Source organism: Stigmatopora argus, chromosome 22 (genome assembly GCF_051989625.1).
Source record: "Stigmatopora argus isolate UIUO_Sarg chromosome 22, RoL_Sarg_1.0, whole genome shotgun sequence".
Lineage (NCBI taxonomy): Eukaryota > Metazoa > Chordata > Actinopteri > Syngnathiformes > Syngnathidae > Stigmatopora > Stigmatopora argus.
Genome location: NC_135408.1, coordinates 3,550,655 through 3,573,844, shown reverse-complemented (window position 1 = coordinate 3,573,844; position 23,190 = coordinate 3,550,655). Strand labels below are relative to the sequence as shown.

At 38.7% G+C, this 23,190-nt stretch overlaps 1 protein-coding gene across 1 annotated transcript in view; it reads left to right on the top strand.

Moving 5' to 3' along the window:
• ephb4a (eph receptor B4a) overlaps window positions 1-23,190 on the top strand; it is a 42,989-nt gene that overhangs the window by 1,528 nt on the left and 18,271 nt on the right. The window contains exons 3-4 of the mRNA XM_077592229.1: window positions 20,407-20,477; window positions 21,876-22,157. Coding sequence (XP_077448355.1) covers window positions 20,407-20,477; window positions 21,876-22,157 — 353 coding nt within the window. The remainder of the gene's footprint in view (window positions 1-20,406; window positions 20,478-21,875; window positions 22,158-23,190) is intronic.

The following is a 23,190-nucleotide window of genomic DNA, read 5'->3' as shown; positions in this document are numbered from 1 at the left end:
GTACTGCTCACGTGACTTTCTTTTTGAATTTGTGTACGTGCAGGCAACGATCCTTTTGATTTATACAGAATCTCAGAAATACCACGTGCGATCATTTTTCTTAAGATTTTCCCTTCAAAGTAACACATTTGTGCTCTCTATTAAAACCATGAATATGGAGATGAAAATTGTGAATCGGGGCAAAGTTGGATTGGATTGGATAACTTTATTCCTTCCGTATTCGGGAAATTTCATTGTGACAGTAGCAAAGGCCGCACAACAACAAAGCAAAATTGTAAAACTCGACAATTTTAAGGTATGGCTTATACACAGGTGGCTAATATGCGAGAAAATACCGTAGTATCTTATCTAAGATCTTGTCAAATATGCAGGCATTTTATCAAGTTCTAAAATGTTGTTCACTTACATCTGATTCAATACAAAAAAAGATTCTAGTCCAGGAGTAAAATTTTCAGCCTTGAGTGAGGTCTGAGGGAATTCTTTTCATTGCATTTATGTGCCCAAAATCCATTAGAAAAGACTTAGAACTAGTCGATGTTTTATGTTATGTAAATTACTGTAGTGGTTTGAAATATTTTTTGTAAAGCTCTATGTTGTAACACAAATGTGGGTTTGGGTGATCACAATGCCATCTGTTAGGTTTGTACACTAAACAATTTATGCACAAATCCATCAGGATTTTTTTTCAATTTTCTATCAGGTTTTTCTGGTTACTGTTTACACAAATACGAGCAGTTACTGAGGGTTGTTTTATTTCCTTAACCCGCCTCTTGATATTATATTTGTGCTCCACACCATCAAAAGTTGCATGAACTGACATAATCAATCAGTCAATTGTTTTCCACTAATTTCCAAAAACAACTCCAGCACTGCGCATGGCTTTTGAAGATGAAACAATGCATTTCATGCCAAGTTTCAATCAATGCAGGTTGTCAACAGGAACACACGGAACACGCTTGGCTTCACTTGCTCTGTGACAGGAACTCCAATCTGTCAGCTGCCTCTGCTTGGCCCCATCGTAGAAGAAGGGGTCTGTCTATTATACTAAAGAAGAACAATGATATAGCTCAGATGAGGCCAGGCGTGCTTTTGTTGTGTGCAGTCAAACATTAAAATTTGGGAATCTCCATGATAAAAGTCTTGATGACCAGCAAAGTTGGGTTGTTATTGATGCCTTCCAGATGTAACAATGAAGTAATGTGGGATTTTTCTTTTTAATTTACCCTCCCATAGACAATAATTATTTGTTTTGCATGGTGGGAACACGTCACATGGCCGTCTGTGCCTGGAGTGGTCTCAAGAAAAATTGTAATTTCCTGTGTTGTGGATAAAGTTCTGTCTCGCTGATGACAGACTTTAGTCAACGGTGGAGTTCTAAAAGTTCAATGCCTACTTATTTGTAATTTGGGGGAAAGCAGATATTTAAAGCAAACTGTTAATCACAAAGTAGACAAAAAAGCAAAACCCACTTTTCTTAAAACTTTACATCATTTCTCAAGACTGACATATATGATAGCGTGTGCGGTCGTTTGGTCTCCGGTCTTTTGGTCGCCATCTTTTGGTCGCTGGTCTTTTGGTCGCCGGTCTTTTGGTCACCCGGACCCAAACAACGGGCGACCAAAAGACCGGCGACAAAACAAGGTAAAACACACGGTCTACGCATCAATAAAAGCCAACAATGGCCCTGAGCAGTTTCACTGAGCGGACGTGTGTGTATAAGAGTTATATGAGTTGTCCCCTTAGGAAGGTACGTCAGTCGGGGTCTTAACAAGTTCTCCAACAAAACACAGGAAATTTGGAGCTTTTCTTTAGCATAATAATTAATAGGGCATTAAGTATGACTAAATAATAATTCGCAGTTTGTATTTAGGGAATTTGAGCAACGATTTAAATAGTAATTATCAATAACCTTCCGGGCGACCAAAAGACCAGCGACCAAACGACCGAGTACCATATGATAGCAGGTAAGTCTTTATTTTGAGGACAAAATTGTGTGACTTTCAAGAGTTTGGAATATGGACGTCATCCACTATTCTGGACCAAAGTGAGGGTAGATGATATTCACAGCTGCATCTCCTCTCTTTATTTAACTTTCATTTAAATAACTGACTAGATCATTCCAAGACCAGATCTAGTTCTGTTCCTGTGAAGATCAAAACCCCAAAGTCTTTATCAAATAATTACTTTGGCTGGAATCTTATAGGGAACTTTAAGGATGGAAGGCTCAAGCAGGAAAGTGGTTAAAGAAATAAACATATACCCATATGGCACATGTATGAATCCCGTACTCATACTACTTGTATACAAAAGCACAAACTAAAGGCCACAAATTAAAATGGAGAGAAGCTTTTGCTTCTTTTAAGAAGATATGCTATGGTGGGAGATTAAATTATATGAGTTTAAGCGATGCGTATATTACTGAGCTTCTGTGGCAGAGTGAAAAACCACTTGGAAGAAGGGGGCTTTTGTACATTACCACATTTTGAAGAAAATTACCACACTACTGTAAACAGACCCCATAAGAAACCCCAGGATGTGGCTGTCATTATGTGAATATTTGCAAAACTGTGATTGCATCCTTCTTCGCTATTGTGCTCATTTTAACAAATAGTGCTTTTTCCATTTGAGACGCTATTATGTTGGGTATAATGGACAAAAACTATGCAGTAGGCAATTTCTCTGCTTGAATTTATGAATCTTCTTGAAGATTGTGGTGGTCATGGTAAATAGAAGACTGTTCTATCCCAATTTGGTGAGGTTTATCTGAAGCATCAGCTTCTCGGTCAGAGAGAGACAGTCAAAAGAGATTCCCTGATAAATTCTTGTCTCGGATTCTCATGATTGCCCAGTAAAATCTGCCGTAGGATTGTCCCATTGCTGATTTTAATTTTTTACATTTTTCTCCTTCCGATCCAATTTTTTTCAAGATGTTCTTCAGATCCGATGGCCCTATATTTTAGACCAGCAAAAATCATGCTAAAATTACTCGTTATCCGTCAAATATTGGTCTTATTTTTTTCCCACACAACTGTTCAATACAAATGTTGTAAAAACAGATTACGGCTCATTTTCCATATGTGAATTAACCATTTTTAATTGGAAAACCACAAATGCTTTATTTCTCATTATTTCTTTAACATTCATTCATTCAGTCATTCATTTTCTGAACCGCTTATCCTCACAAGGGTCGCGGGGTGTGCTTGAGCTTATCCCAGCTAACTACAGGCACCAGGTGGGGGACACCCGATACTCCAAAAATAGCCATATATAGGGCGCCGAAACCGATAACTTTGTATCAGATGGTTATCACTAATCTGCGCTTAAGTATCACTGGCTGCTATGTTCTTATATTTTGGTTTGCTGCTGCTACAAATTGTGGTCTTTGGTCTAGTTTGTTTAGTGGGGGCCTGCCTCATTGTGGTGGATGAAAAACGTTGACAGCACTCTTTTGGCTGGTGTGTGATGGGGGTGGGGGGATGCCACCCCTCCTTAGTGCTGCAAATTTTACTACAGCGCACTGCATGCAAAATATAACTCATTTGCCTGAGTGGTGACGATCACAATGACATGATTCGTAGGGAAAAAACATCACAAAATTGTTTGTTTCCACCAAAAATATTGCAGTTTTCAGCATGATCACAATGCCATTGTCATTATAAACTAGCATTTAGTGTTTGCTCTGTAAGTATAATCTGGAAAGAAGCATTGATTTCTACATCACAAATTTGAATGGAAAATTCTTACATTTAATAAAATTTGCATTTTCTGTAATACCAGTGACTTCCTCACCATATTCAACGTACTTATCTTGTAGTTATGCTTTTAACGCCTTGCCACGTCAAGCCTTAAAAATAACAGTGCGGCTAAACTTAAATAGTTGTTGTCTTCAAAAGCACTGACTTTTAATCCGTTATTCACCTCACATGAGGCTTGATCCTTACCTTTAACGCACAGGTATATATCTCGACTGTATTTTTACACCTCCTCTAGTCTTTTTGATGCCTTGCTTCCACTGTGCTATTTATTTCACATGCTGACTCTCTCCCCTTGCTGCAGAAATGTGGATCCTTTCCCAGAAATCCTTTTAAACGGAACCGATTTTTATAAGAAAGGGATTTGCATTTAAAGCAAGCAAGCCCTCTCCCCCCTCACTCCCTCTTTCTGAAAGCTGCAAGCCCGTCATCCTCGCCACCTCAATCCCCTGATTAGCTTCCTCAAGTGTTAAACAGGCATCCGGGTGCCACAAGTACCCTGGTTGTGTAGATGTTCGCTCATGAAACAGCAGGTGGATGATGGTTGAGAGGATGTCACCCAACCCCACCAATACATCCAGGCATTTACTCTGGAGAGCCCGTCTGTACTCCACCTACACTCTACTCCCTGAGTGGGCTGCAGCAGAGTGAATCTAAAGCTCGTGCTTATCAGCCTATAACCACAAAGCAAAATGGCCTTTTCTTGTGGTGACGGGCATTCTCTATTCACGCCAGTCTCCAGTCTGTATCAAGACTCCAAAAGATGACCTTAAAATTTGGTATGTCCAGATGCAGATTTTTATATATATTTTTCACTTCCGATCAGATTTTTTCAAAATCTGTTTTACCGATACTCCTACAATGTCCATATTTTTAAACCAGTAAAAATAATGCAAAACGTAATCTAACCGTAAATGGCAAATCCCATTTTTTTTGTTAAAGTGAGCTCTGGAGGTACATCCTCAAGCAATGCTCTGTTTACAAATATTAGATGTTGCTTTTTTTTAACTATCATTAGTTCCTAAAGAAAAGTTGTCCGAGTGAGCGTCCATGTTTGCCTAGTGTTTTAGTTCTCAGCATATTGAATAAAATACTACACTGCGCCACTGAATCGAATCCGATCTTGTACCAAAACGCAATACTGTTCGATACTCCAAAAATAGCCGTATCGGGTGCCGATTCCGATTCTGATTCCATTAATTAAACACCCATTACTGGTGTAAGATGTCCAATCCATTTGAACTGGGAGGGGCTGGCAGCGATCACATGATTAAACGCCATGCTGAACGCATTGGACGTCTCTCGCTGTCAATGTCGGGTAATGAGATGAATGGCGTTGTAATTCGAAGAAAGACAGTTGATTACTACTTGTCCTTTGCTCAGAATGATTTAAAATCCCCCTTTATTTCATTTATGTTTTCCTCCTCCCTTGAATGGTATGAATCAGTTAAACATCATTAGCAGTATCTGCAAGCTTGATGTATAATAAGACCAAGGTTTTTAACTCAGGTGTAAGCCCGTGATATTTCCCTCCCTGACCTACATTTTGTGTCGCATGCATATTTTTTTTCTTTCCAAATCGAAATGCAACTGGGAGAGCCTGCGCACGTTGGTTCGTACCTTTCGCATGTGCGTACCGGCTCAAGCATGTCTCGAAGGGGCTTGCTTTCACTCACTGCGCTGTGTGGGTTCTGCTTCATACAGCATAACAGAGACATTCCTGTGAATGGGTTGCCCTCCTACAGCTGCACACAGTTAAGAGCTTAAACAAGGAGTCGCATTTTAAACCCCAGTCAGGGGAGTTTACTTTACGATGCTTTCAAAAGCCATTTCTTTGCCAGCTGGCAGGCTCCTCTTTTTAGGGAGTGCTGCACCCAACAGGTTTTTTCACATTGTGCTGTGGCTAATTATCATTAACGATGTTATGTACACATTCACCGTCTAATGAGATCTATAATTGACATGTCAGAGTTGTTATTGTGGTTGGAGTTTTCAATGGTTAGTTTATCTGTTGAGGTAAATTGTGTATATAAACTACTTCCGTGCATCTAATAGTTCTTAGTGAGTTTATGTTGGTATTTTTAGAACCTGGGATTGGAAGGAGGGATGGTTTTAAATTTTAAAAATTGGAATGCAGAATTTGGTGCACTAAAGAGCAAAGACAATAGTCCTTGTATTATAATGGCTCCACATCTCAAGATGAGTCTATATTTAGCCACAAACTTGCCGGCTCGGTGAGGAAGTGCATAGACTGATTAAAAGAGTACACTCCCCTGCATGATTTTTTTGCATGTGATTTTGAATGAGTAAAATTTAGCTTTGACCAAATAAAAAGCTTTTGGTGTGCATGGTAGTCATGTTATAGTTCTTTTTTTTTTTTTATTTCACCAGAGCATTGCATGAAGCTATGCACCTCCAAAGCAGATTAGTCACTGTGGTTTTTCTACTCCTTCCAAACATATATTTTACAGTGTTTTGCTAAAATATAGGAGTTGAAAAACAAGTAAATCAGAAAACATTTTCAGGACGCTTAAGCACGCTTCAGATGGAGCATCATGGAATTGTGGATTAGACTGCATTTTCACCAGAGACGGCATTGCTTGAAGCTATGCACCTCCACAGCAGATTAGTCACTGTGTTTTTTCTACTCCTACCAAAAATATATTTTACAGTGTTTTTCAAAAATCTAGGAGTTACAAAACAAATAAATCAGCAAACACTTTTTGACACCTAAATACGCCTAAACTGGTACTTGATGGATTTGTGGATTAGATGGATGCAAGAAAATTGAATATTTAAAAAAAATAGCATGGCACTTTGTTGGAGAAGACTGACAAATGATCAGCTCAGGTTATTAGAACCATCCAATAAGGGGATGTGAGAAACTCCTGCTGGGTTAGGAGATCATCCCAGATTTTATCCCTGTATGGCTTCAAATTGTCCAAGCCACAGGAGGTCACTGACCCCTGAACCCTGGGCCTCTTTGTGAACAGGGGAGAAGAGGATGAAAATGCTTCTCCAAGAGAAAGGAAGCCCATAAGCAAATCTTTCCCATGGTGCTTTTGTTGGAATGGCGCACACAATCTGCTGCCAGTGTGCATTAATGAAGATGATAGCAGTGTCCAATGACTGAAGCTGCTTTGCTTTGACGAGTCATAAAAAATCCTCTAACCCTGAGTACTGTCTAATTTTTTAATAGGGCAGACCCTTAAAGGTCGAACAACCTCATTTGATATGGGATACGGGTTTCCCTTTAATTCAAATTGTGACTATATTAAAACCTTTTGCCGCTGTACTCTAAAGGCATTCTTTTGAGTAAAAATTGGGCCTTCTTAAAGTATAAATATATGTTTACTCGGTCATAATGGTACATTAGAACAAATTCATTCATTCATTTTCTGAACCCTTTTATCCTCACTAGGATCGCGGGGGTTGCTGGAGTCTATCCCAGCTATCTACGGGCACCAGGCGGGGGGCCTGAATCGGTGGCTAGCCAATCCCCTAATATTACACCAAAAGTAGTTTTGTGTTAATATTGCCAAAAGTCCCAATCCTGCGAAACCAAACTAATATTGTAACGTAATATTAAGCAACAAAACAACTTGAACATCATAATATGGTGATTTTAACCTTGTAATCTTAACCCTAGTAAATTTACAACTTTATTCTTGTAATATCAATCTTATTAATATTAAGACGTTAATCTTATGATATCAATCTTATAAATTTTAAGACTTTAATATTGTTATATTATTCCTAGTAATATTACAATTTTAATCTGGTAATATAACTACTTTTCTGTAGTTATAGTAATCTACTGGATGTTAAGGAAGTTTCCGGCGACTAATGTGACGTGAATAAGAAAACATATTTGATTGGCTGCTTCCTTGTCATCTCTAAAACTCAGCCTTCTGCTCTGCGGCGCGAAAATTCAACACGCAATATTGCAAATAAATAAAACTGCTACACTTTATATATAGATACGGCAGTGGTGTGCCATCAGGGCCTTCAAGGCCTTCTCTGCTGGCCTAAAAAATATCTGAATCACAGACTGATGTTAATTATATTTTGTCCATGAATACTTATTAAATAATTCCAAATTGTCTTTTAGCTTACTTTCATTGCTTTCCCCCCTGGTTGCACTGCTTCCAGATGTGTGTTTTCATATTGAAGCATTTAACCAATCACATTTCAGCCATTATTTGTTGCCAGGGTCAGAAATCTGCCTCAAGGCCTTCACAATCAGTTCTGCAGGCTCTGCTGCATTAAACAAGCGTCTATAAGACTGTTGCTTTAACCAATCAGATTTCGAGTTGGCAACACCACAATGCCTTCTCGTAGGTGTAGGGATACGTCATTGCCTTCTCGCAGGCGTAGGGATACGTCATCGCTTTCACCAACTATGATTGGATAGTGATAGAGTGGACTAGCCAGTCCTACCAAACTGTATCTGGAGCAAGCCGCTCAAGCAAATATATAGTTTATTGTTTTGTTGATTTAAAGCCATTTTCAAGATGGACTTTTCAAGAAAAAAAGCTGGTCATCATTAAGAAAGGTCTGACAGCTCCAAAGCAAGCAAGCCTGTCACAACCGGGAACGAACATTTTCAGCACTAAATCGAATAAAAACGTATGCCAGAAATACGACAGGACAGGCTCGACTTTCAGCATTAGCTTCGATGGCGATAGAAAAGAAGGAAGAAAGAAAGTAGGATGGATATTGTGTATAGTTCAAAATGATTTTTGGTGAGTAAAATATGGCTGTATTCCTAAATAATATTTCAATTGTATGAGGTTATTATTGATTATTTTTTATGTGTCGCAGCTGTAGCTGCAGTAGAGGTTTTATAGCCATAAAATAGTTCTTGCTGAAGGCGTCACTAGGAAATGCACGGACCGCCACTGAGATACGGTATGCATTTGTGATCTACACATTGTCTGGGCACTACTTGTTTTTGGTTTTTAATGTTATACTGTGAATAGAAAAATGCTCTTATATCAAAGTTTTGGGAGTGAAATCAGCATGCTCCTTTCTCTGCCTGCATTCTGGCCTATTAAAATCCTATGGAGTGATCTTTTGGGTGTGTTTCGTCAGTGAAGCTCCAGGCTTCCTGTGGTGTGACAGTTTACATTATGAATAAAAATGTTCTTGGCTGCGTTAATCAATACGAGTGACCCACATTTGCGGGGCACTTTCCTCCCATGCTGCAGCACGAAGGATTTGAGATTTAGGGACATGCAAATTCATTTGGAGTTCTTTTTCTTCTTGAGCTTTGAATTTGTTAAGATAATGAGAGGTGGTCGAGATGGTTGAGTGATTGAAGATGGGAAACACGGAAATGGAGAAAACATTTCAGAACATGTATTAAAATTGTTTATGTCCAAAAATAAGCTGGTGTTAAAAGCCTATAGAAAACTTGGAGAAAACATTGTGTAATTCATTCCTCTTTGGTTAGGATTGCGTAGCAACCTGCCACTAGGGATCTGAACCATTGCTTTCAAGAAGCTCTCACATTTTTCATGTGGCCAGTTATATTTGAAGAGCGCTTGAGAGAGTGGTGCTCATAATTGGAAGATGAGGGAGGTGAACTCACTTAGTGGCGGATCAATATTCCAGAGATCCTGAAATGTGCAGCGGAGCGAGGCAATTGCATCAATCATAACAGGGGAAGTGCATCGCATAAAATGTTCCAATGTGTCGATTAGATAACATGTTTGAAATTATGGATCAGTGGAATCATTGTACTTTTTATGTCCTTGTCACTTGTTTCAAAGTCAACAAGAATGTATATACGTAATTTATTTTCCAAAGTCTAATTCGAGCTAATTTTTCATTGTGTACGATGGTCTCCTTGGGAATATTTTTTTGCCGGAGAGCTGTGTGTGAATGTTGTTTATACAAGGGAAGAAATGGTTTGAGTCCAAGACGAACAACGGCTGTACAGCATTTGACACCCCGGGTCAAAACTCATTACTTGTGGGCGGTGATGTAAATGGCGCAGAACCAAGTTGATGTCTCATATCCTTTTTACCTTCAGTTAACCCAACATTTCAGGCAGGGTTCAGAACTTTTATACCACCCTGATAGACGTACCTATTTGAACTCATATGACTGAAAAATGCAATGTTATGTTTTCCTCCTCAGTTGGTATTAATCCATCTGTCATTATTTCGCCTCAAACACCCTGACAAAATCTTGCAATGAATGCTTTCTGTTGTTATCATCAGCACTCAAAACCGTTTAAATTTATTGCAGAGCAAACATATAATCCTGCCTTTGCAGTTTAGTTGAAAAACACTACCAGAAATAGAAACATTTTTAGTCTGGTATGGCAAAAAATGAATACTACTCAACCTTGTCCCACTTTAAAAGTTGACCTCTGCAAAGTCTGACTTGGCTTTGATTTAGGGACAAGTTGCCTCTTACGAAGAAGAAAGGATCCAAAAAGACAGCCATTACCATTGTGCATATTATGGGCTATTAACATCAAGTGGCAGGGACATTTTAGTTAAATTTGTATTGAACTTGGGGGAGATAAAATGAAAATTCTGCTGGCTTGTGTTTAATGATGAATGCTGCCGACTAGAATTTAGGTTTCTTCCTTGTCATGTCAGTTGTCCATTTGTGAAGAATCAAAAATTCCGACCCCTGCTTTCATAAACAACAAATGGGGAACTGTAAGGTTATATAGTTTCTATTATAGACACGTCTACAATGCCTGAGAGCTATAACGGGCCAATAGGACACCTTGCTTTAAATCAGCAAAATTCATCCTTCACACAGGGCTTTATCCCATATCTGTAAATTACCATCGACACTATACAGAATATGAACATTTAATTTGAGCTATTTATAATGAAGTGACCCAGAAAAATTGATTATAATCCTGGCTTGACTAGGCAATATGAAGGGACTTTAATAAATTCATAGCATTAGCATTTCTCTCCAAACACTAAATGTGGTTGTGTGTATAAACAGATGATTTTGCATTACAAAGTTCATATGTAAATACAAGGCTAGTTTGTTTGTTAACCTTTTTAAAAATCTTTTCTGTCCATCAACTCTGCTCCAAATTCTCAACTCCGTTGTCGTGTAAATGTAACCCCAGTCTGACAGTACAATGACAGTTTGCTATTAGCAGAGGGAGCGGGTGGTTTCTACATCAGAGTTTGTTTTGTTCTCGCAGGTTTTGGTCTTATGCGAAATAGGATGCGATAAATCTTTAATGTTTCAAAAAAAATGTTTTATGCTGCAATTGAAGCATAAAAACAGACATGGACAATTAGGGGGATTTTCCTTTCAATGTTCTTGCCACCTGGTGTGTTCCTGTCCTGTGAAACCGCCTATTAAAGTAATGTTTGTCCATTCTGATGAATAGTGTGGCTCTCAGCCAAAAAAACTCAGAGAATATGTTTCCAAGAAGTGGACTTTAATCCCCTGTGGATCTGATTGACAGCGGTGTGAATCCTCTCTGGTCCTGTCTATAGTTTCGGTCCGGTGTTAAGAATATTCCAAAACTAGGTCACTTCCTGTCCTGGGACGGAGAAGAAGCCCACACTCTTATTGATATGCATCCCTACAGACAAGAAAGGGGAGGGCGTCAAGCATTAACACCTTTCTTTCATCTCAAACTCGCTCTTTTCTCTAACCATTTCATGAGCTCGCACGTACTCAAAGTAGCTGAGCAAAAACTCACTGGCTACAGGAGGCTTTTGTTAGTCAGTGCCCAGAAGTCAAACGGCGTCTGGCTCCCTCAATGTGAATGGTTTGCACGTCGGTGAGCGCCCCCCCACCAGACCCCGGACACAGGAAGGGACAGGAATTACAGGAAACTGAGGTTTAATCTGACTAGACGCAACTCTGCCATAAGACATACAAACAGGGCTTTACACACACTCAAGTTTGTGTCTAAATAGTCCAACTCACAAACGGATAGCTGACACGTGATGAAAAATTCTTGATCTTTTGCACCCGCTGCAAATAATAATGTTTGCTATATCTCGTCAATTCCAGGAGGAATTCCACCGCTATCATAAAGTATGATAATCCTCTGCTATTATTGCAATTCTTAACTGACAAAACTGTGTGATTAATCCCAGGCCTTCTTACTGATACTAATGTTAAGAAATAGAGCCATTAATTTACCCAAATGTTATTTTAACAGGCAGAGGGAATTAATCTAAATGGATTTGGACCGCCTTCTGGAAAAGATGCCTATTTGTTTCCTATCTAGGTCTCTAAAAATAAAATTAAATGAAGTGGGAACAGCCAAAATGGCTCTGTCCAACTATAACAAAGCAACAGTGGAGAGTTCAAGTTATTTTGATTTTTTTAAAACCGACACAAGACATTTTGTTCTTTCTTTCTTATTGTTTTCATGTTAAGATAATTATTCTGCACCATTGCAGATCTCTTAATCTAACTGTGGCCAATTGCACCATTTGTAATTTTGCAGCATGTGGCTAATTAGCATTAGACATACTGTTTGCAAAATCTAAAACATATGCAAGAGTCCTCCAGCCAGTTGGTCATTCATCCAAAACATATTTTTAAAAAAATCTTAAATTGTGCCTTTTGTGATTGCAAAATGAGGGCCAAAAGGTAAAATGGGAAGTAAAAACGTATGCCTTTTACCCCCTTAAACCTAAACTTCGTTTTCTGGCATTTTAACTTTATTATTGTATATTTTCTTTTCTGCACCATAGTAACTCAATCTTTGCCAAAGATGGCACTTTGATCTACATGGGTTTTTAAATCCTTGGCCTCCTAGGAAACCTTTAGTGTTGCTTGAAAACCTACCGTTTTCTCCTCAGATTTCTCTGTAATTTTTGGCTTTTCCAAAGTCTTTTGTGATACAGAAAATTAACAGGGAGGCATAAAGGAGTTCATTTCTTGTAATCCGTCTAAGTTTATTGACCAGTAATTTTCTAACTCTAGGTTTCAAAATGCACTTTTGGATCAAGTGACTCCCAGTGTACAATTACTTACAAAAGAATTTGCTTTCCATTTCACTACATATCCAAAACAACTTCAACATATATTTCCGCAGTTTTCAAAAGATAACCAAGATATATACTTATGCCACTTTACATACATTTTAATGGCTTTTATTGTTATTTAATATAGTCGCTCCTCTCTATGTTCCCTTTTTTTTCATGGCCACCTATTTTTGTCCTGAAGTTGTGTGAGACTAAATGAGTTTTTTTTCCCTTGAATTAAATGAGGTCTAATTGTAGCCAAAGCTGTCCTATAATTTTCCTTTTAGCTTTTTCCCGAAGCCAAAGTGGCAAATGGCAACGGGAAAGGCAGTAACACAAAAAAACATGAAAGCTTGATGAATGACGTCTGATTGATTCTGTCTTGCTATTGAAAAAAAAAACGTTGTTAATCTAAAACACGAAGACGCCCCCAGACAAATGAAGGTTTCAGTATTGGCTGAAAAGCTCTCCCTCCTCTTTTTGTTTAGAAAAAAATTGAATACAGGGTCAGGTTTTACATTTCAAAAGAGATATGCAACACCCTCTATTGTTGTCTCCCTTTCTTGCAGAAAACTTAACACCTTCTCGTTTCTAGTTTGTTGTACCGACATGGCTAGATGATTTGTATTACATTACGCAACCCACTCGCTTAGATCATGGGAAGGCCTATTTGGTTTCTTTCTATTTAAATATATAATGTACCAAACTTGGTTTCTTTCTATTTAAATATATAATATACCAAACTTGGTTTCTTTCTATTTAAATATATAATATACCAAACTTGGTTTCTTTCTATTTAAATATATAATGTCTCAAACCATTATTTTTGCCCAGTTGAACTTGGTGTACTTTTTTCTAACCAGACTCTAATTAGGACAAACGTACTGTAATTGCTAACTACAAGTGTTTTCTTTTGTAGTTAAATATGGCCAGATGACGAGCTTTTATTGTTTCTACTGTTTTGTGGTATTGTAGAGTGGGGGGGCAATTTTCCGGTGAGTGGGTGGCCAGTTCTGCTCCTGCCGAAAGAATGTAGGGGAAACATTGGCTTCCTCTAATGAGACTTAATTCTGAGTCTACTTCAGCAAGAAGCAAGGCTGAGCGTGCACATAATAGGAACACTCACCATCTCATCGAAAACACTCATGCTCACACATCCTGTCTCATAAACCTTAATGATAGAGCGGCGATAAACAGTGATTACTATGCTTGGGGGAAGCGGCGTTGGGTGCTGCTTCTTTTTTTCCTCACGTCCAATCAACATATAAAAGCGTGTCAGGTGTGCACTTGAAGGAAGGAGCATGCATTTGAATGTTGGATAAATGTAATGAATTATCCCAAACATGGTCGACCAAATCCTATCCACCAAAAATGGCCCAATCGAGGCGATATGTGAATTCATTTTTTATATGCTGGCAACATCCAGACCACATTTAGAGGGAAACGGTCTAAAGCAAAAATGGAAAAAAGTCGCCTGTTGCTGTGTGTGGATATCTGTGTGGGTCTGAAAACACACTAGTGCATGAAATCTCCAATCTTATTGTCCTCCCAGGTCTCATCCGCCCTCATTTTTTTTTTTTGCCGCCGCGTCTGCAGTGCACCAGAAAATCATGGATGTGATGAATTCTTCTCTAATATGAGTGTAGTCAATAGTTGACCCGACTCATGTATAGCATTGACTAGAATTAGGCCATGTAGAAAGGTACTACTTGAAAACATGTTTTCCTACACTGGCGGCAAAGTTGTCCGCATGTTGTAGCATTATTGTTGGGGTTATTTTGGGTACTATTATAAATGTGCTTGAAATATTAATCATTATATGTGGAATATTAATCATTATATGTACAGTGGTACCTCGAGATACGAGCTTAATCCGTTCCGGGACTGAGCTCGTATGACAAGATTCTCGTAACTCGAGCGGAAGTTTCCCATTGAAATGAATGGGAAACAAATTAATTTGTTCCAACTCTCTGAAAAAAACACCAAAAACAGGATATTGGATTGAAAAAAATGTTTTATTTCTTATAATTCGCCATATATTGACAAAGTAATAAATAACGAGTGGTTTGATAGTAATAATGTGTTTAATAGGAGTAAAATTAGACACATTTCGCGGAGGGTAGACAGCGGCATACACGGAGGCGGGGGGGCTGTTCGGGGGGGCTTTATCCACGGCAACAATGCACTCGTAAATGAACAAACAAATTTAAATTAACTTGGATAACTATATACAGACACTCAACGTTTAATGTAACTTCAAACAAAACTAAATTCTAAATTTGTTGTAATCTTTTTTACCTTACGTAGTTCTACGGGTTGACACCACCTGGCCGCTCCACCGAAGTCTTCAAAACGAACGCATCAAGAGTTGTTGGTTTTTGTCTACCCTTCAAAATATTTCGATAATGCCGCATACAAATGTCATCACAATAGGATAACGCACGACCACTTGCCAACGAGAAATAGTCTTTAAAGAACGATCGCGGGAGCATCTTTCCTTAGAAAGAATAACAGGAAATACAATAGTTGAGCTTACCCACGTATTGATTGTTGGTTAATGAAGTTTTATTCTGAGAAAGGTTGCCATTGCCTATGGGTGTTGTGTGCACGAGTATACTTCATTACCCAGAAAGCCCTCTTTTTGCCCGCGCGTTGTGCGTTTCCTGGTCGTATGAGAAACTCGTCTGAATTAATCGTTCCATGCTCGTAGATATTGTTATACATGGAAGATATGCAAAAAAAATGCCATGGCCACCTGGCTTGGTCGCATCACGAAATTTTGACCGCATCACGGGCGAATTATTCGATCGAAATTTCCCCCCTAAGACGAGCATTTTGTATGACGAGCGGTCGTATGACGAGGTACCACTGTATATGTGAAATATTAATCATTATATGCATATGTGAAATATTAATCATTATAAGCAGACAAACGCTTAGTATAATTGTTACCGAAGTCACTTCCCCCTGCAGCTGGCTCCGAGGACGTTTAATTGTTTTTCCCTGATCCGAGGACTATTGACTTGACAGCTCACCCAGTCCCGGGCTCCGAGGACTGTTGATCTGGGTTCGCAATGAAGATCTGTGAAGGACTCTTAAATTGCTTTGACTTGGATTGCGGAGCAGATGGCGATAATCGAATCGACTTCCGAAAATACTCGCATATTGTTTTAAAATAGTGTTGCTCGTTTCACCTAATATGGAAATTGTTTTTCTGAATGGAGGCTTGCTTGTGTAAATTCTTATGCAGTTGTTTTTGGGTTCCGACCTTAATTGTTGTTTTGAAGACCTGATATGCAATTGTTGTTGCAGTTGTTTTTTGACCTTAATTGTGTTATTCAGTTAGCTTATGCAATTGTTTTGAATAAGTTAACCTTAATTGTTTTGATTCTAATGCAACTAAATGGACAGAAGAGGATGTCTTTCTTTAGAATGATCCGTGACGGGGACGAGTCAGGATGGATTCTCACTTGCAAGTTAACGCTGGATTATGTGCTCCGATGTCTTTCCTTTTATTAAAGTATATCTATTAATGAACCTATCAATTATCATCACCTACTGTTCTGGGGTACGGAAGTCAGATGCCGCCCAAAACTTTTGCTTTATTTAAACGGCAAAAAAATGGCATAGTCAGGTTTTTCCACGATGAAACGAGTTTTCAGATTTGTTGCATAGCCATGTAAACAATCAATGTTTTTGTGTTCTTTTAATTACCGTTGTCACATAAACAACCCCTTAGCAAATGTACATTTTGCTCAACAAGAGTCAAAATTACAGATAGTACCAGAGCTCTGTGGTTCTCCATGTTCTCATTACACTTTGATTATCCAAAATGTCCTCCATGAGACTGAAGAGCCAAATGTTTGGATTTTCAGTTCCAAATTGCAGACATCACGTAAACAAGCGACATAAACAACACAGCTATTTTTCTCGATTTGTATTTAAACATCCACACGTAAACATCCGAGTGAAGTAGCTGGGTTTCCCTGCTTTTGAAGTGAAAACCAATGGCAAACTCGTTTTTATTTTTCAAGGAGCGAAGATGTTGATAAAATCAAAATGGGCACTCAAGTCTCAGAGAGCCAAAGCCAAACAACCCTTATTTCTGCTCCAAATGATTTCTGTACACATTCATTGATATACAATCCACACCCTGTATATATATGCCTGCATTTTGTCCTTAAAGTTCTGACATCAGGCACTGGAGAATATGTGTGTATATATATATATATATATATATATATATATATATATATATATATATATATATATATATATATATATATATATATATATATATATATATATATATATATATATATATATATATATATGTATATGTATATATATGTGTATATATGTATATATACAGTATTTATATCCTTACTTCATGTAAGATTCATGTATTCCATATATACACACATATACACATATACACACATATATATATATACAGTATTTATATCCTTACTTCATGTAAGATTCATTTATTCCTTTAAAAAAAGTCAAAGCTTAGTGAATGTTATTGATTTCACATAAGTGATATCCTTGTAAAAACAAAAGGTAAAAAGTGTTTGGTTTTGTGGGCTTCACATTTGTATGCTGCGCTGAGATAGTCTGCCAGATAAGAAGATAACACTGAGGTGGAATTCTGTTCGAGAGATTTAACCAATTTGGGTTTGTGACAGCAAGAGTCTAGGTTGGGATAGCAATGAGCTGTGTGTGCATGTGTGTGTGTTGACTAAGAAATGTATTGAATTAGCTGGAGGCAAGATGTGAGCTGCTGTGGGAGTATGAGCAACAAAACAAGGACTTGAGAAGTTAGCTGACACCTGATATTATTTATTTTGTGTTCAAATGTTATCTTAAGAAGGAAAAGCAGCTGTACAGAAGATGTCAAAAATGTGCATTTTATTGGGTGTATTTTTATAGGGGAAAAGGTACCTCACTATGTTGCTCTATGGGGTGTGTCACGTGTCTCACTTTACTCTGGATCACAGAGAAGAATGAGTGTAGGCACACAGCAGTTCTTAGTGTAATTAAATAAAATACAACCAGCGGTGGTGAAAACCACTGTGGTCCTGGCTGGCTCACTGCTGCTAGTTGTCTGTCACCTGATGGGAGTCGGTAAAGGAATTTTTCGACTCCGCACCCAGCAACGAGAATTCCCAGTCATATTCTGTTTCATGCTTTTGACAAGGTTAAATTTGAACAGAGCTTGTAGCTATGGGTTAGGTTTTCATTGCGAGCATACATAACTGAAGATGTAGTTGATAAATGTACTGTACACTTATATCGCGTGCTTGTCGTGCATTCCCGATTTGGATAACCTACATACTTTGCATGTTCTGAGCTCGTCACATGATTTATGCACTGTGATAATGAAAGAAAAATGTTAAAAACTCTTTGCAGGCAAATTGTTTATTTTTTTTCACATTTGTAAAGATTAAACCCAGAGCCACAAATACTGTAAAGTAGTGTTTCCCAAGTTCATCTTGTAAAATTGGCATATTGTCTAAAACTATAAGTCTAAAACCAAAGATTATCTCAATAAACAAAGAATTTCTCAGAATGCCCTTTACTGCATTCTAACAGATTGTACATCCAATCTGTGTCTAATACAGTGTCTGCTGAAATAAGTACATCTGAGACACCCCCTCAGTGTAATATGAGCATGTGGTGGACAACTGAGCTGCATGTTGAGGCGAGTCTGAGGTAGAAACAAGAAAAGTCAATGTTTGGCTTAGTTGCGGAATCAGGGTGATGCATTTAAATTGATTTTTATTTCAGAGACACAGGCCGCTAAAATGCCAAAGAACACTGCTTCTTCCGTTTTGCGACAACAATGGTGTCATAAATTCCAACAATGGAGATAAAGGGAGGATGTCTGGTGGATGAGGCAAAGGTGGCGCTTCATACCAGTGTTTGATCCGTTGCTTGTTGATTTTGCGACTGCTGTTGAGAGAGAATTCCGGTCATGTCGAAATCTGAGCCTTTGAATTATTGTTTTGTTACTTTAGAGCGAGCAGTTTTTACTACTCTTGCCCATTTCTTTAGAAACTAATCATAATTAACAAAGCATCGTGTAATATTTGTAAAGAGAGCTTTTTTTTTTAAATAGGTACCAGCAAGTATCACCTTAATACCAAAAATATGAGTTGTCATTTATTGGTTAACATTATTTTCACTGGACTAAAAATATCAAATATGCACTAGATCAGTGGTCTCAAACCGGTCCTCAAAGGGCCGCAGTGGGTGCAGGTTTTCATTCCTAGATCCTTATCAGAGCAGTATCAGGAAAACGATATTTTGAATAAAAAACCTCATCAAAAGTCAGAAAATCAGCATCAGGACATCACTAGTAAATGTTAATGTTAAGTAATGTGAAGAAAACTACATTAGATTAAGGGACACCAGACTGAAACAACATCTCAATTTCCTCCTCCATCTATTTTCATGCACTATATGTTGGGACATGGGAGAGTTACATTAAATCTAAGTTTATTGGTCGAAACAAACTGGAGATGAGATTTCTGCAGGGAATGCGGTGGCCTCTAAAACCTTCATCGAGCCACAATTCACGTAGAAAAACTGGAAAGCCAGCTGAGGAGAGGGGGAAATGTCCGACTGTGAAAAGTCATTTTAAACTAAATACCTCACACGCTGTGCCAAGTAATACTGCAACCTGAGTTGCGGTGCAATGTTCTTGATTGTTTGTCTCCTTGCAACCTGCCCCATGAAAAGTAGTGGGGCGAGGGTGGTTTGGGGGCAATTCAATTGTCCAGAGCATGAACGGTGGATTTAAGTCTTGATATATACGGTTTATCCAACTACCCATGTACGTATTTGTTCTGTGTAAGCATGGTTCTTAAGATGCTTCAGCATGGTGTGTCACAGGAAGCGAGTGAGACGTGGGAGAAGGAAAACAAAAATGAGGAGGATGGGATTTTGCATATCTGAAAAATTTGGGGCGGCTGAGTGGTTAGCGCCTCGGCCTCACAGCTCTGGTGTCCTGGGCTCAAATCCAGGTCTGTCCACCTGTGTGGACTTTGCATGTTCTCCCTGGGCCTGTGTGGGTTTCCTACGGGTACTCCGGTTTCCTCCCATATTCCAAAAAACATGCATGGTAGGCTGATTGGACACTAAATTGCCCCTAGGTATGAGTGGTTGTCCGTCTCCTCGTGCCCTGCGATCGGATAGCCACTGATTCAGGGTGACCCCTGCTTCTGGCCCGGAGTCAGCTGGGATAGGCTCCAGCACCCCCTGCGACCCTAATGAGGATAAAGCGGTTCAGAAAATGAATGAATGAATCAATGAAAAATTCTGGATTATGTTACATCTTGACCTGAATCCTACATGCCATTGTACGGTCTGTTTCAACACAAACTACTTTTGGCATAATATTAGGAGATCAAAATAATATTAGGAGGGAAAACTTCATAAAATTACGATATTAAAGTTATGTTAGTTATTTTTACATGACATGAACAGGCAGATGTTTGGGGTAAGTGGACTTCAACTTTTGGGTAGAGTTGGTGTAAACACAAAACCGCGATGCATTCATTCTAATGGTGGCCTTTATATGGACCCCCCATGAGACAGCATTTATTTGATCGTGAAGGTGGAAGTAATGTTGCTGTGCGTATTTATTTAAAACATTGAAATCTCTTCCACAGAGGTGCTGATGAATACAAAGGTAGAGACGTCTGATCTCAGATGGACCATCTTCTCACGGGCCAAGCCTGAGGTATGTAAGCACGGCCTCACCATCTTATCTGTGTTTCTAACCCTGACCTCATGCTGATGAGAGAGATTTAGGGGCATCTCGTTTTTCTATTGGCTATGAAAGAACTCCTTATATGGCAGGTAACCTTGGAAAGAGTGAATGTGAGATTTGAGAATGTATTGAAAGCAGATGCTTTGATACAACCCATCAACCGTGGAGCAAAATCCATCGGCAGCCCACAATTTGGGATTCCACAAGTCCCAAAAAGAGGCAAATTTGTAATTTGATCAACCCATCAGTGGTTGCTAGGTTATTTTTGCCGGCAGCAACTATATTTGCTCCTATTTTCATGTCTTGGCTGGGAAAATGTTCTGAGGGCAACTATATACAGTCTTCTAAACGGGAAAAATCCCATGTTGCTTTCATGAGTTTTTTTTAAATGTTCTCAGCTGTGGCCTCTTGATCAATGGTTAAACATATTAAAGGGTGGAACTATAAGACCAGGATATACTGATAAAAAGTTTTTAAGCCTCTCTACTGCCCTCCTATATTGAATTACTCCAGCATCTTTCTAATTTTTTGGCATAATCACTGCAATTGACCGCAGAATAAGTCCATTCGGTGTGCAATCCATCTGAAATGGAACTCCTAGAACATCTATTGCTGTCGGTGCCAGCCATTGAAATAAAGAACCATAATACTACTAGTTAAGTGGAGAATGTACGCATTGGTGTGGTAATTCCTGCAGTAACGTGTCACACATTCTCAACACAAGCAGTATTTGTTTATGAAAATAGGAGCCGCTACAGTCCACCTTGTTTCATTTTGGATTAGCAGGGAAAATCTCCCTTGAATAGGCTCTGAACCTGCCTCAAGCACCCCGCTGCTTGCTTTCTGCCTCATTCAACACATCATGAGCACAAAGAATTTTTTTTGTAAACATTTGCATATTTACATAAGTGACATTCTACCACACATCTGCTTTATTCTGCCTTGATTATGTTCATGTCAAGGGGGTTTCCTCCTCTTGGAAAACATTTTGATGGTGTACATGACTGGTGTACATAGAAATATTTTGTGGGTTTTGCACACGTTGGTACCCTAGCCTCTGTATTTGTGTTTTATTAGCTCACTGTGGTGTATTTTTCCTGAAAAATGGGCCAATCCAACAATCTGCACTGCAGCTCAGTGTGTGGAATGTTTTAAAAAGCTAGAGTCCAAGTTGTGATGGTGCTGAATTCCCAGCACAAACCTCTGATACGGAGTGTAACTGAAGTGGTGGGCCCATAAACTATAGAACTTTACACTCACATATTAACTGGACAATTAAAAGCAGCCAGGCTGAGAGAAACGTTGGTCTGCTTGTCTTTTTGAGATTCCTGACTCGAGTGGAGCACTAAAACTTGTCTTTGCTCTCAGTGGGACGAAGTGAGCGGTTTAGATGAGGAGGGGAACAGTGTGAGGACCTTCCAGATCTGTCAAACAGACAACTCATTCAGCCACTGGCTTCGCAGCGGCTTCATCCAGCGTCGAGGAGCATCTCAAGTTTACGTGGAGCTGCGCTTCACCATGATGGAGTGCTCCTCCGGGAACAGCCACCACCGCAGCTGCAAGGAAACCTTCAACCTCTATTACTTCCAGGCTGACACCAACGAGGCCACGGACACGTACCCGCCTTGGATGGAGAACCCTTACACAAAGGTATGTCCAGGTATCCTAAAGAAGCATTCACAAAAATATGTTTCATTGTCATTCAGCCCATTGCGATAGTCTAGTACAGTTGTTATCAAACATTTTACAGCAAGTACCACAGTCAGGACAATCATGATCTCATTAGATGCCATTGATCCTGAAGGATATCCAATTCGTTTTGACTAATCAAAACAGAATGGAAGTCTCGGACAGTCAGTGGCGCTTAAACAAAAGTATTTTTTCCAGTTTCCCCAGTTCAAATGAATTAAAATATGTTAAAGTAGGTGGCCAAATACTTCCCCCCAAAAATGGTTTCGAGTATTGTTAAAACCAAGATTGAGATCTTGGTTTGAAAAAAAAGCAGTACTTTACTTGAACATTGGGTTAAATTGTATTATACTTAGAAGTTATAAAACATTTTATCTGGCTTTTTTGTGAGTTAAATTGAATACAACAGAATTTTTCCTGTTGAATGAACTGTAGTGTTTAATTTGAACATTTATTTTTGGTGTGCTTTATTTCCCCGATTCATTAAAGATTTTTTATCCAATACATATGCGTACTACAGTAGATAGAGGAGTAGGTTGGACAATCTGGAATACTTACAAGTGATTGGCTAAAATATTGCTCCCATTGAAAAATATTATTTAAATAGTTATTGGGTTTTATTGGTCTTTTTTCACCACTATTACACATTTCCGTCCGTTGTTTTTAAATGGTTAACAAGATTCTTTCTATTGTTTTAAATTATGTACAAGTTGCAATACACTTTATTAATACACTACGTTTCAAGTTAGGTACAAGTTGGAATGCACTTTATTAATCCACTATGGTGTCCAGTGGTAGGTGATTGAACATTTAAGACCGGCAATTGTTTGCGTACCAGTAGAGAGAACCCGCGTACCAATGCTAGAACTCTTACCACACTTTGACAACCACTGCTTTGATGTACAAGTTAATGTAAAATGTTGACAGAAGTGAACAAGAGCCATAATACACCAGAACATGTTTCATTGGTTTATCGTAATGGGAAACAACGTTT